This window comes from Anopheles nili, chromosome 3, assembly GCF_943737925.1.
Source record: "Anopheles nili chromosome 3, idAnoNiliSN_F5_01, whole genome shotgun sequence".
In the NCBI taxonomy this organism is placed as follows: Eukaryota; Metazoa; Arthropoda; class Insecta; order Diptera; family Culicidae; genus Anopheles; species Anopheles nili.
Genome location: NC_071292.1, coordinates 1,293,922 through 1,309,731, shown reverse-complemented (window position 1 = coordinate 1,309,731; position 15,810 = coordinate 1,293,922). Strand labels below are relative to the sequence as shown.

General features: G+C 46.9%; 1 protein-coding gene across 1 annotated transcript in view; it reads right to left on the bottom strand.

Annotated features, from left to right (window-relative positions):
- LOC128723329 (fibronectin type-III domain-containing protein 3a) overlaps nt 1–15,810 on the bottom strand; it is a 32,074-nt gene that overhangs the window by 3,856 nt on the left and 12,408 nt on the right. The window contains exons 2-3 of the mRNA XM_053817056.1: nt 4,991–5,184; nt 46–343 (exon numbers count right to left, since the gene is read on the bottom strand). Coding sequence (XP_053673031.1) covers nt 46–343; nt 4,991–5,184 — 492 coding nt within the window. The remainder of the gene's footprint in view (nt 1–45; nt 344–4,990; nt 5,185–15,810) is intronic.

Sequence of the window (15,810 nt, the reverse complement as noted above, 5' to 3'; positions counted from 1 at the left end):
TTAGTGCCATTAAGGGTTGTGCCCACGTGGACCTACGATACTCACTTAATTCCCGCTGCTTTTGGTCGAGCTTTCGATGCAGCTTAGAATACTGCCGCTGGGCCCGTTCATCTTTATGGTAGCTGGTGTTGCTGTGTGGAGGCGATGGTGAATGTGTGACGTTGCCCTGTGGAGTGTGCAGACCGTGGTTGCCAGCAACTCCAGCTCCCGTAGCCGTTCCACCGGCATTTCCACCGTTTGCTCCAATCAGCTGCGGTGGGTACATTTGCGGTGCTCCGGCACCAGGTCCCGCTGGGAAACTGGCGGCGATCGGACTGAAAAATGGTGCCGTTGTGCCATTTATCTGCAACGAAAAGTTAAACGATGTACTCTTTACTAATTTTCCCTTGGACATAGGTTATGTCGAGAACAAACTAATTTGTTATCAAAATACCTCAAACACTATTTCAATTTTTTTACCACTGGGCGAAAGTTTTGTCGACTGCATTTAGCAAAGTGTGTTTTGTTGATTTTTGCAAGCTTAATAGAACACTACATGCTCCAGTCGAAGAGCAGCAATAATTATCAAAACCAAAGTCAATCGAACAGCAGAAGATGATGCCTTCTCTCGTCAGTGACACGTCGCTACTAAATGTGTCTTCATTACAGTATACGCCATATCATCTCGTTCTATTTCGTCGAAAGGAGAAATGTGTGCACTTCTCTGGCTCCTTCTCTCTCTCTCTCTCTCTCTGTTTAAGCAATCTACTCTGTATGTTAAGGTACTCTACACATAGTCAGTCATTAGCCCCGTAGGTTGTTTCAGCTGGCATAGAAGTGCAGCAACAGCAAAGGTATATTGGTCGCTCTACAAGTGGTACGGACATTCGTCGACACACAGTAAGCACCACCGAGGCATAGCAAATAGCCACGTAAGCCTTGTTTGCGTCCAATTGCAATACAAGCTGACGATTCGCTATTCCATTGGCTGCCAATGCTGCACACACTCTGTATGTTCGTGTACGTGGAGGCGACTGATAACCGAAAAAAGCCGAATAACAGCGGCCAGTTGTACGCTGCTGGTGCTATCAACTTTCCTCAGCAACTTGGGAAACTTAGCATAAAATCAGTGTACGTACGAGATAACAGCACGCGAATACACCCACAAACCAGTCAGCCTCTACACACTCATCCAGTGTTTCGCTATGGAGGCTTGGCGATAACATTAACTTACTATAAACCGAAATAACAATCGGGCTTGATGTCGTCATTGTTACCACCTATGACACGCAACCGGACCAGCTATCGAAAATATGCTACAAGGATAGAGATTTTCCGATGCTTTGCTTGAAAGCAAATGCATTTTATGCCAGCAGATAATAACGGCTAATAATTCTTGGGAAAATATTTGAAACAACATTCAATCGTTTTTCCTCGCGATGCATTGACAATCCGGTAATTTATTATTATAACTGCCATTTTGTTTTAATTAAGAAGAAGAACTAGCTTATCAAGTACGCTATTGTTTTGTTGCTATAGAAGAGTTTAGCTTTCTTGTCAAATACGACCTCAAACATAATTCCAACCCGTTTATCGGACTAATGTTTTCTTCTGGCGATCTCGGCTACATCGCAGTCGCAGCAAGCGGCGGAAGTAGATAAACATTGTCGATACCACCATTGCTCTATAGTGACTGTATCGCTCCAGAGAGCGAGGCGAAAAACCGGAAACAAGGCCAAGCAAATTAGTCTCAGAAGTTAAAAAAACGCTTACATACATACACATCTAGCATGGACATTCAATTGAAGCTATTTCTAGACAAAAACGACGTCATGTGCCCACAAAGCATTCAGCGATCCATAAACAAAAACGAGCCATCACCAATCACATACTCGAGAAGGCCAATAACCGCCCAAAATTGCACACACCTCGACGTGGATCTACCAATGACGCTGCAATTTACATGGCACACAACTGCACCGTCCTTCCCTGTTCCACCGAAATTTGGTCATTTTCGCCTGCCATGTTGGACGAGGGAGATCAAATAGTCGCCGAATTTTAATTTTAAATCAATTGTCCACCGCATTGGGCAACAACCTGTTCGTGGGGCTTTTCCACGCGGTGTGGGGGCTAAGGCACACACAGAACATGGGACAGCACATTCACCATATTAGGTGGCCTTCCAAAAAATGCTGTGCAAGCACCCGAACCGAACCACCGCTCGCGTTTAGGGGACAATTTTGTTGTTTCTTCATCCGACCACCCCACCGGATGTGGTCCATCCAATCTGGCCCAACCAGTGGCTTTTCGCATGAAAGCCTCTGCGTCGCCTCGCGAATCCGGTCCCATCTATTGTGTGTTGCCGATTCCGCGTGACGCCCAACTAGGGTATTTCGCACAACAACCTCTCATCAGGCTGAGGTTCGGGGCAAAAGGCTCCAGTTTCTAGGTGTTGGAAGGTCTATTAAAAATATCTAAAACAAACAAAACCTCCCCGTACGCTCCTCGTCCCACCCTAGCAGGCAGGCATCTGTTCAACAGTGAACTACCCCCGAAGTCCCACAACCTTCTGTCATAAAAAAAACCACCCATTGGCTCATTCGAGCATTCAATACGACCTTGAAGCGAAGCCACAAAAATGCAATTTCGTTTAACTGGTCTGTGATCACCGTTTGACCACCTCCCCGCTGACTTCTGCTCTTGTTGCTCTTCATCCTTTGCCTTCCTCCGGCTTTTGTGAATGCGAATTTCGCGCTGCGCAATAGACAAACATTCATCAGCATTGACATTTTGCATGCTTCACCATTCGGCTCACTTCCATCGTGTGCAGGGTGGTGGAAGGTTTTTGTTTCCCAATTTTGGGTTATTCATTTTTTTTTGGGTGGTGTGTGGTTGCCGTTGAATCGCGCATGCTCGTGATTAAGTAACATTGTACTACTCTCATCGACTAGCCCATCCCGCAGTGCCTCAGGCGGTTGAGTTGACATTTTACCGCAGGCAGCCCTTGACATAATACACCAATGAAGGACTGACGTTTATCTATCGTCTTGATCTTCATCGAATTCATTTAAAAAGTTGATCCAACAAATCAGAGGATGCAACTCACGCGCCATTCTTTTTCAATTACCCTAATTACCCGCGTCATTTTGCGGATGCACATTCCAGTCGCGTATAAAAACTGCCATCTAAGCCATTGGGCACATTGGGCGTATCAGCGAGCATCGCGCCACGATTCACAGTGTCATATTCGACAGCAGAGACGTCCATCATTAGCAAGCGCAGAGTGTTCTTTTCATTGCGCCAATGATGGCACCAATTACGCATAGCAGCGGCGCGACAATGTAGTTGCGTTGTACCGTGACCCATGGGCGCTCTCTGCTCTACATGCCACCACCCTGTGCTTCGGGAAGCGGTCAGAAGCGATAGACAGCTGGCTGGCTAGTTGACGACTGGCTGCACACGGGGGCCAATTGCGTTGTCGATTATAATTGTTCATATTTTTTCAAGCCCATTCTTGTGTGCGCGTGGTGGGGCCATTTTTTAATCGACGCCCCAGCGCCATCACGCAGGAAGCGAGAGATGCCCTGGAGCAGCAGTTTCGCTCCACTCATTACGCTTGATATGCTTTCCAACAATCACTCCACCCAAAGCCTGGCGGAATGGGGAACCATGCGCTCCACGGTAGAACGTGTTCCGGCATGTGGCCGCAGCACAAATGGCATGCGCACACATGAGCGACGACAAGCCATCGCTTGCTTGCTTGCTTGCATGCATCGCGTTCTAATCATAATCTGATCAAATCCGGAAGTAACATTTCCTCTTTCGACTCTATCTTCCGACGGCATGCGCGTTCTAGAAATAGGCACAAAATACTCGCTACTCTTGTTGGCCTCCGTCCTGCTCGAAAGGGCCAATTCCGTTACTGGGAGCCAAACGTAAGCGGCAAATTTCAAGTTTTCACACGAATTCAGATGCCTCTCGAGCTCTGGCTGCTTCTTTCTTTTCTGTATCTTAGTCGCTTTCCTTTGCCAGCTTCCGATGGGTCTTGTGATGTTGCTTGAGGGTCTGGTTTTAAGAGGCTGATGCACAGGAATAATAAAATGATATTTTTGCATTTTTTACGATCGTTTTCACTGATCATCAACCGTCGTGCGGAAAAACTCTAGCATTGTGTTCAGTTTTGCGGTTTCGCATGTCGATCGCGCGGTTCTGTGCATATGAAGCCCCGTATCGATATAAATAATCAAATGAGTAACGATCTAAATGATTCATCAACCTCGCTGCCAGCTGAGTATACTAATTCCATCCCACGAATTAGTTAATATTAATTTATACAAAAGAAACGTACGTGATCTACGTACAATTTGCATCTCGTAGAAAGCTTTCTATAATAACAAAATTTATAGTAGATATATCAATGCAAAACAGCAAAACCTCTTGCCAAAAGAACCTCTGGTTTATTCCTAGAATTCATCGTGCGTTCGAATTCGCTTAAGCAAACAGATGAGCTTCGCAGTAAAAGCACTACGGATGGGGTCCATATACTCCCTGCTCCTGTCAGCTTTCACGCATCTATGCATTCACCCAAAAAAACGTTCGAATGCAGACATTTTCACCTAACCGGATACATTACAGAACGTGCCACAAATTAGCAACAAATCAGCGATTGCTCCCTCAAACCGAGAGGTTTGTGAATCAGTTGGAAAATGTGTGAATTTCGAGGCGATAAGTAAGCACCGGCTATTTATTATAGCTCTTAGCGCGAAACGACTCTTGAGTCATCACTCCCAGCTGGTGGTTATATAAACAAGAAATCGGTGGATGCTGAATTTACGCTATACTTGCAAATTATCCACAACCATCCATTAATTTACGTTGGCGAATCTCAAAAATATCGATGGTACTCGCTTTAAAAAATCCTTTGTGTATCCAAAGACCGTAGCACGGCCAACGAATCAATCAATTTTCGTTTTAGACGGTTCTTTTTTACCCTTTAGCTTCTAATACTTACAAATGGTGAAGGATGTAGGTGATGTTGAACACCACCCTGCCGGAGCTGCTGCGGTGGCTGGGTAGATAGGATAACGTGTCGCAACGTTCCGTTTTCGTCCACAATTTGCTGCATCATATGTCCGTGAGGCACCTGCATCGGCATTGCCATCGGCGGAGTGCCATTCTGCGACACCATTGGCAGTGTAACGGGTCCTGAAAATCGAAACAAAACGAAGGATAATAATCGAAACAAAACGAAGAGATTATGCTACGGCTGGTGCAAGAAAAGGTTACTGCACAATGCAAAATGGTGATATCGAGGTACTTTCAAAAATTCTTAAAATGTAAAAAGCGTGCAATATGCCAACAATCAATCAGAGGATCAAGATGATGAGCGTTTGTCTTTTCTGCATTGAGTTTAAGATTTGCATTACCCTCTTCCTTCCAGCATCCACTTCACAGATCATTCCACAAAGCTGAATGTCTGAAAAGTGGGCCAGTCAAAAAGAAAAAAAAGGAGCAAAACAAACAAACGAAAATACCCAGGCTATGCAACACCGCGCTGCTGGTACTTATTATTCAGTCATTTCAGGATACACGTCTCGACAAACACTGGCGTACTGACCGACCCACGTCTGGGGCATGCACACGTGCACACAAACATTCCAATCCCTGTCCTCCGGTTGATGCCCTCGCAGGAGGGCAATTTGAGGCAAATAAACACACGCAACATGCTCTTCTTCGCGACCCGAATTGCGAGTACAAATTTTCTTCAGCAGACATCGCTTTCGACGAGCAAGAAGGGCGTGGAGGCGCACCCGTGAAAGAAGGGCAACAAAGAAAGAAAGGGCAGGTACCGTTGTACCGCGATTCGCGATGCGGCGGACCGGATGGAGTCAAAAACCTTTGCCGAATGAATGGCGCATTTTCAGCAAAGGCAGCATGTTCTGGCAGCCAGATTGATTTAAAAAAGCATCGTATAAATCCTAGCACATACTCAACGCTGCTGAAACAACACGATCACGATGCTGAACAAAACTTCTTTTAGGAGTCATTTTAAAAACAATTCCAGATCTATTTTTGTAGTTTAAAAGCTTCCGCAAAACATGCGTTTATAAAGTACTTTGTGAAAAGGTTGCAAAATTTTGATCCTCGCGACAATAGTAAATTTGGCCATCGCAAAAGGCGAACAGTCAAAAAAGCGACGCCAAAGTAAGTGTCAAACCGACCAAAAACCGAGCCTTGCGCTACATTCCCATGAGCCAACGTAGATTCATTGCCACTCCCAGGAGAACTTCAAGGCGAAAGACGTCGGGGGACTAGATGGGAGTGACGAACGAAGAGAATAAAAGAAAAAAAAATGTCCGCACTCTCGGCGAGCTGGGAAGATCAACAGCGCGACGCTAATTGACACTAATGCTGGTCGCTTCTGGAGTTCATATTCTCGGCGATCTCACTCGATCTCGTATGACGTCCAGATGGCTCGTTTTGGGTAATGTTTTCTTTACTTCATTTTTCGAACCAGTACCAGCCAGTATGCACGAATTATTTGGCTGTCGACGGGTGAATCGACGAACAACTTTTCACAGCTTAACACGCGAAGGGCGAACGAATCTGATGCACGGTTTGACTTGGAGGAAAAATCTCCCGCAGCCATTATCGACCCACAAGGAAAGCACCAAATGTGCACCATGCGGGTTATGCATATACTCTTCGGGATCTGGTTAACCCACTGCTGGATACGAAACGTACGGAGTGCTGCTGGCGAACATAATCTCTCTTCGAGCTCTAATGTCCTGGGAATAAGTTCCCCGCCTGCGTTTCGTGCTAAACGGCTTCAAAATGGTGCCTAGTGTCGCATTTTATGCGAATCGTTTTGCCATTTCGAACAACCTTCCCAACATCGATGCCACCAACGATGGTCAACAAAATATTTCAACCACGGTTGATCAACAATCCACGATCCGTCCGAGCGGTACAACGGTGGCAGCACCAACCATCCAACCAGCTCCAGACCAGACGGTCATTAATATTTCGTGTTTATATACATAGACTAGTCCCCGCCGGCCGCCACGCCTCGCTTATCTGTCCTCAGACTCCCTAGACGCCTCGCCAAGTCTGGCCCGGTCGTTTTCCAAAGACCCACCGATGCGAGGCAGCGCACTCCAGGGGAAAATAAAAATATTTCGGTTCAACCAAACGTCGATACCTCCAAGTCCAAGCCGCGCCGGTCCGTGGAAACGCACGACCAGCGGGAGCTAAATAACGCTAGAGCATGCATTTTGTCTGCGTTCTCGCTCGTGCACATCGTGCCGTTTCACTCGCCGCACAGGGTTCCAATTTCCAAGCGCCACCCGAGCCAGGAGCAACGTTAAAGGCCGGATGCCAGACGATGGGCGCCGGGAGACAAGGCGAACGAACGAGCGAAGACAAGCGCTTGTGGAGAAAAGAGCATAACTAATCAAGGTCATTATTTGCACAGAGTACAATCAACCCTTTGGCGTATGATGCTAAACCCCCGTTCCGCGCATTCCAGCACCAACCCAGTACACGCACCCACCCAGCAAGCTACTGACTGGAGGGTTGGAAAAGAGATGGAAAATGAGAGAAAAATGCCCCAAGAACGACCGATTCGCGGCCCCGTGCACAACCTTTTCCCTAGCGCTCGGTCCGTTAAGTAAACCCCATTCGTGGAACCAGTTTTGGAGTTCTCCGCAGCCGCAGCCATCCCAATTCATCCACCCCATTTTCAACCACAAGTGCTCAGCTGAGCAGAAAAGGGAACGGTGGTCAAAAGAAAAAGTGGCGTTACCAACACGCAACAAACCGGTCAAGAGAATCTGGATCTTCCGCGCATCACGCAAGCCGCCGACAAGAAAAGCACCGAATAACACAATCAAAAGAAAACTAAACCCGTCCAAGCGCACGGAGCTGCTGCTGCGAGTGCTCGAGTGTGGCAAGAAGAAAACAAATCGGGAAAATAAAAACCCTAAAATCATATGTAGCGCCCTCTTCACGCACCATCCCTTCGCATAGAGGCAGCCCACACACCGCATGATATCGAACACCACTACCACCATATGTAGCTTGCAGCCTCTTTTTCCTTTAGCGCTGGTGAAGTTATGCTCCACTCCTACGATCCTATCTTTCCCCAACAACCAGGCATCCCTTCGACCCACTGATGCTCACTTACGGGGATTCCAAATTCCATTCTCGAAAAATCGAACCCTCGCTGTGTTGGTTATGTTGCGAGGCACCAACACGGCGTTTGCTTTTATTTTCTTTTTCGCGTGATACGCGAAGTACGGCGCTCTTTTTCCTCTCGACCTTTCATCATATGATAAACAACAATAAGTGAAATCCCGTTACCTAGCGACGACTCGCGGCAGCAGCTTCTTTTTCACCAATATCTCATCCCTTCATGTTCTTGCCTTTTTCGATGCTGGCCTTTCTCTTGGCCTCCGTGCTCCTTTCACCCTGCCATCCTTGAGTAAGCTAAATTTGGCGCTAAGGCCGCGGAAAGCATCCTTTTCCTTTCTCGCTTACGATGCCCATTTCGCAGCGATGTCACTCCTGGAAAAATGAAGTCACGCAAGGAGTGCCCGGTAGGTGGTTTCTTCTGATGAAAGAACACTGATAACGCATTCCAATCAATGACAGCGTCAGCAAACCGATGGGTGTACTATTTGCAGGATAATCTCGTATTCATAACATTCATGGCAAAGCCATTATTCGATGGCGAAAGCTGATGAACGTCTCAATTACATCGTAGGTTTTTGTTTGCAGAAAAAACCATAGCTTGTCACGACACTACCATGAAATGTTCCGAGTAATTCGTCATGATAGATTTGACCCATAATGATAGTTTCCTAGCCACCAGGAATAAAAGAGAAAGGATATAACGTTACGCAAAGCAAAACCTTCACTGAGAATTATGCTGTTACACTAAAAAACACATTTTATGTATTGAACATGAAAAGCAGGACTATAAAACTTTCTGAAATGAAGTTTTACGATAACCACAGCAACCGCGACCTCGGGGTGTTTCAGTTAGATCATATCTCCCCTGCGATGTAGCATTTTTAGCAAAACTTTGTAAGCTGTTCCATGATTCAAATTCATCCTTTATACTACAGTTATCTAACTTTTTTTCGAATATTGTTTAAAATATGTTCATGCATTGATTCACAAAAATAACTCAGGTGACCTGCTAAAAAAAGGCTAAGGCAAGGGGCCAAGTCGATCGAGACAACGACATCCGCGACCAAGACGGATGCGCGGAACGACCTTTAATGACAAATACGTGCACAGCGGCAATAGCTTCCTTTCACCCAAGATTCGTCTCCACATCATCTTTCAGCCCGTTATTGCTCCAGGATTCTGCGAATCAGCCCCAATGGCCTCGGTGGCTCAAAAACTTGTCCACGAGAGCAACTAGACAACGATTCCACGCTGATGGCAGGAGAAGCTGAAACGCTGAGCCACATTCTGCGAGTTCTCAAGTTTAGCACGCAACGACTCCACGGCAGAAGAACAGCGAACGATCGTTACGATGCTCGCTGATGGCACTGATGACGTTGATGATGACAAAGAAACCAAGGAGGATGGAGCCAAGCCAGAGTGAGAGCACACGAAGCTGGGAAACAAAAAGTCGCGAAAATCCCTTTCCTGCGTCCTCGCTACGTCGTGGCCATTTCGCGAACTTCTTCGCAAACTATTCACCGCAAACCCATCACTTAACCTCGCAGTCACTGCTCGTGGCCGTCATCATGAAGCAGCTCCCAGCTTGCAGCGCACAACGACACGCGCAACCCGCCAACCAGTTTGAAGTAGTCATTCCGGTCGGCCGCTTGGTTTCTCGCGGTTGGGTCTTTCCAGTAATCAACCCTCCAGCCGTCCATGCGTCCGACGGCGGCGATGACGACGCCGCCTACAACTCGGTTCGAGATTCGTAGACGTGTCACGTCCATACCGATCGTCACGCACACAGCCAGCCATACGGAAACCGGCCGCGTATGCTTTTATGCTTATCGTGGCTGGTTTTGTACAAGTTGGCGACCGGTGTCAGAAGTTCCGGGACGCAAGGTTTATCTTTGCCATTTACGTCAGGATCGAACCAGAATGTGCTCTCGATCAACGTTATTAGGAGGATGCTACAGGAAAAACCTTCATTTCAAAAATTCCAAACTAAAACTGCATCCGGACTGCATCACGCCGCAAACTACACAAAGGGGTTTCAACACAATGTCGAAGATCTTTATTGCAATTTAAAAGCCACTTTATAGGCAGCTCGATTTAGACGATACTAAAAAGACGAATGTCTTCGGTTAACAACTTGTTAAAAGCCATCGCATTTGGTAACTGCAATGCTGCCATCCCTGGGCCATGCAGTTGCACAAATACAAACAATGACGAGTTTCGGAAGCACGCCACTAACATGGTAATAATTTGAAAAATATATAAATCAATGTTTTCCCAAGACCTGTTTCCAACCGTTCACAGAAGGTTAATTAACGGAAGGCGCGGAGGTTAATCCTTTTTGCATTCATTGTTATAGGCAGATTCTCTTTTTCTCGCTGTTTGCGCAGACCGCGGAACGTGATGTTACATCCGGTTTGGTAAAAATGCCTATCGCTAACGTTAAAAGCTCTATGTATCACAAAGAACACGGCCTTTGACGTTCGGGAGCTTTGCGCTATTGTCGATTACTTAATTTCCTGAGAACTCTTCCGGGAAATACGACTCATCCCCCGCACAAACAAGCGCATTGCATGCGAAGAAAAGAATTGCATCCAAAGTTAATTACCATTCTGAAGCCACTCCTAAAAACCGAGACATTTATGAATGGATTACTATTCGCGATATACGCGACGGTTCTCCATTGGGATGGTTTATTTAAAAATACATGAATTTTGTGACTCCCACATCCGGTCCGCGGAGTTGAAAGGAACAACGAAACCGTGACAACGAAGCATGCAATTCAAGTCCTGGAACTTTGACGCAAGGTTCTGGAAATTCCCAGACTTCACCAAAGCATTCGCACGACGAGATTGAGTCCAACAAAATATTTACATTTATTAATTATAAACACACACTCACGCGGACATTTCCCATTCATGGCGCAATCGCCACGGGTGCAAGCTCCGAGAATTACAAGTTATTGTTTTTTGCTGTCAATGCTGCCGATCGGTGCAACAAATGCTTTAATCGCAATCTGGGTTCGCGCCAGCGCTCGAGATTAAGTTTAAGGGACCCACTTGGGTCAGTCGTTGGCTCTGTGGAATTCTGTGAAGCAACGGCGAGAAACCGGCTAATCGTAAACAACTTCCCAACAGCTTGAGAGCGTGTGATTGAATTATCGATAGTGAGTCGTGATTGTTGCGAGATCAAGGGTCGCAAAAAATATGATTCACCCGAACGAGGCGTTGCGCTTCGGTCAAAGAAGTGCGCGATAGTCTTCCGAGAAGTGCATCAGTGCACACTGCTTCAACGACTGACAAAGCAAACAACGATGATCTACCAAAGAACATCTACGATCTCAAAGCCTATCGGTTTCCTCAAATTGTTTCCTGACATACTAAACGTATCCCCTTACCGTAATCATGCAACGAACAAATGGTCGGCGGAGGTGACCCATAGTCCGGCTGCGGATAGTAGTACGAGTGGTCTGGGTAGTACTCCCCTGTAAAGGGAGCCGCGGCAATGAAGATGCTTCCACCGGCAGGACCTCCATGGCCACCATTCTCGTGAGGGGCCGGAGCGATGTGGACGTGATGATGAGGCGCCGGTGGAGGTGTATGTAATGGGTGTTGATGCGGATGTTGATGTTGCTGGTGCTGAGGTTGTTGCTGATGGTGCAACCCCAGCAAACTTCCGGCATGGGCACCTGCAGTGGTCCCAGTGGAAATTCCACCTACACCTGCACCACCTGCTACACCACTAACCGACACCGGCGAGTGTTGTTGGGACGATGGCGAGTGTTGTTGGGACACCGGCTGGCCATCGGAAGCCGATGACAGCGAGGAGGTCGACGAAGTTGGGGTCTGCACTTGACTGAGGTGATGGTGGTTGTTCAAATGGTTCGTCGACTCCGGAGATGTTGACACAGCCCTTCGAACCATGGTGACAGAGATGCAGTAACAGGCTGTCCCGAACAAAGCCGATACGCAGGAAAAACTTCTCCTTTTGACTAAGGCTCACCGGATCCTTGCACGATCAGGGTTTTTGATTTAGCTCGCTTTCGTGCAAATAAATCGCTACCAAATGCTCTTCGACTCAGTTTCACTTGACTTGACAGACTTATCTGCGTCTTCGTGCAACACTCTTTCTGTGCGCTGTACTTTAATCACTCTCCCTTCTCTCCCCAACACTCACTTTCGAACGAACGCTTCTTGCTCAGACTCGGTCATCCCCTCATTCAATTACGGCTCACGCTATCTCGTTCTCCTTCACGCTTTTCTAATGCCACGAGCAAAGTGCGTTGTAGTTAAGTTTCACATGGCTCTAACCGGAAGTAGATATTGTGGGACACACACTAATTAGGCGCACTGCTGCTCGATACAAAGAGATAGTACACTACACAACTGCAAATGAAAAACGGACTTCATTCTTTTTCTACGGGACGTTTTCACTTCCAACTTCCGATTCGGTGAAGCCAAGTTTTACCAGATACTATGATCAAATGTTGCCTCGAAAATTTCTAATGTTATATTAGAAAACTTTGAGTTCCTAACGCCGGAAAATGATGTGTTGTCAAATGGCAGAAAGCTTATACAATTTTCATTGGTGTACTCCAGGATTACATCGAAACGAATAAGAAGAAAACTGCGAGAACATGCACTCACATGGTAAACGAAATATATCTACAATTCGGTAGACGAGAACCCACACTTGACTCAATTTATCTCACTCAAGAATGATCAACAACATCAAGACACTCGACGTCAATCGCAAAAATGAAGCTCATCGCCCTTTCGTCGATCTTCACCGTGATCATGGTCTCAACAGCTTCGAGGATGGGCCTTTTTTCATACCGGCGTAAGGAACGTAATACTACACTCAATTGATTTTTTTTTCAACAATACGCTCTGCCCGGTCAGTACCATACTGCCAAATCAACGACGTTCACTCAAATTGCGTCTTGGGTGGTGCTCGTTCATTTTGTTACTGTTCGACATATCAGAGTAAGAAATCAGTAGTTATGATTTATTAATCTGAAAAGCTCTGAAAAGCCTTCCCAGCTACATCATTGGCTTGAGTCTGAAGATAGCTAAGGGCATAATCATATATCAAGAGAAGGAACTGTAAAACATTGAATTTTTGCTAATTTTCTTTACGTTATTTCACCCAGCAAAACGATCTGCTTGGTAAAGCAACTCCGAGGATCAAGTGTTTGTTCTTGATCTTTTCATCCAAATAAACATTTTTTGCTCCACTGTTACGGTGAAGTAAGTTATTGTGAAAAGTCATCAACGTACACATCAACGAAGAACAATAACTAAGAAAACTAGAAGCACACTAAATTATTAACTACGACAAATACATATCGTTCTGCACTATGAGCTTTGGGGATGGTAATTTACTTAATCACAGTCTGTACACGAAAACGACGCTGCGGAGTGAGCGAGAAATGGGCTGCGAAGGGTAAAAAAGTTGGTTTTCCCGTTGCAAAAATTGTCATTATGTGTCGTCGGTAACATCGTTTGCGGGTTAGGTGATTTTTTCATTACCATACAACACGAGCGAATGGTTTGACAAACAGTTTTCCCCCTTCGACAACCGTGCTCGCCAACACTCGCTCTAGTCGCGTCATGTGTTATATTGGGATTTGTGTTTTTTTTTGCCCTTTCATTTCCTATCGATTAAAACAAAAACTCGTTCTTCTTGGAGGAGCATTTTCAACCGTCCGCTTCGGTTGCTCAATTCCATTCAGGATTGGCAACAGCGTCACGACGAACAAAGAGACAACCCGAGGGTAAAACGCCATTGCCAGCCTAAGCAACCCTGGGGCATGCTAAACTCCCTTTTCTCAAATCTTCATTTGACTACTCCGCTCGACGACTCGATTCCACCGATCGCTCCGTCCGGATTCATGCGTGGCAAGCCAAAAGCGATCCAAAAAAAATAACCCCACTACTCAGATCTTTGCGTTGTCTTTTCCTCGCAAGATCCCAGCTTCGCGGAGCTCGCGCGCATCATTATTTTACGTTCCAAAGTGCAATCTGCACCGCACACCACCCCATCTTCTATCTTAGACAATAGTTCAGGGGCCCCTTAACTTTGAGACCTTTTTCTTCGGCCATGTTGCACCACTCCAAAGACCATTACCACCACGCCACCCGCCTCCTGGGCACCGGAGACCACAAGCGCGGCACATTCGCGATATTGAATGAAAGGAATGTGCCGATCTTGCAGACGGAAAAAGAAGCAAACCAAATGCACATACACGCTCACGAGGAAACCTACTCGCGAAACTAGGCCGCACTCGCGCTGCACACACATGTAGACCAAACCGCGGCCGCCCGCGCCACCCCACCGCACCACTTCGGCCTTCTCCATCACTCCCATAGGGCAAACAACGCTCCCCACGCGAGCAGTGGGGAGGATGATGCTTTTGCGCACCACTACTGACTGGTTGCATCGCGCCACCCCCACCACCCCTCCTAGCTGCATTATTTTACCGTACCCCCACCCATCAAAATGCTCTCTCGCACACAGGCTCACCCGCGGGAGCCGCATACACAGCACACTTGCTGCTGGAACCCCCAGCCGGGAGGAAAATACTTAAAACGTGGCAGCATTAATCAAACAGCACACGGGGTGGCTACCACGCATACACACGCAGCCACAAATGAGTGCAAGACAGGGAAGGGAGGGGGGGGGGGATGGGAGCCAGCCAACGAGCCCCAACGCACGTACGCATACAAAACCGCGGCGCGCGAGCGACACTTGAGCGCTGTGCGCCAGCAGCCTCAATGTATCGTGGCCAACTCACCCCCAGCCGCGGATGGGGATTGTTGCTAGTATTGTTTTTGCACGTATTGCTCACTTCTCACGCGGTGAGCAGCGTGATACGGCTCACGCACCACGCAGTGAGTGCCAACGTTTCAACATTCACTGCTCACTTGCTCACTGCCGTCTCGAAATGGAATCAAACCCACCACCCAAAAGGGCACATGCGGTGAACATATGATCTAAATTCTACACGTTCTGCGAGGGTCGAAATCTCAGCCACAAGATGATGCTGCGTTCGATTTGATTTCGCCTCTCTTATGCTGGCTTTTCTTAAGCATTTTCACACATTCCGCAGTTTCCTTCTCTCCCTCGTGCACGTTCGTGTCGCGAGCTTTTACCACCCATCTAGGGGTACATGTGTATGCATTCGACAAAAAATCGCAACAGTTACGTGGCAAGCATTTGGCTCTCTTTTTGCCCTGCCTGGGTTTCCGTCATACTTGCTCGCTTTCCTGCTGAGCGAGCGCTTCGGAGCTGGAAACGCGGAAAGAGACTTAGCGAAATCTCAACCCAGGAGTTTATTGAACTCGCTCTCCTTCTTCGTCTTCCTCGCTGGGTCGTCTACTTGCTTATTGTACAACATCGAGAGCTTTTTTTCCATGCGTTGTTGTTGTTTTTGTTGCCGTGGCCAGCGCTTTTCTCCTCGCCAACACAACACAACAAACAGCAAAATCCGCTGACCGACTTAATCCGGGTTGCGCTTTAAACCCCAACAACATCGCACTCCAGCGGATCCAGCCGACTGGTAATCGATTTTATTTAATTTTGTTGTACCCATGTACGTTAGCGAACGAAGTAAACAAACCATAATTGTACACAAACAAT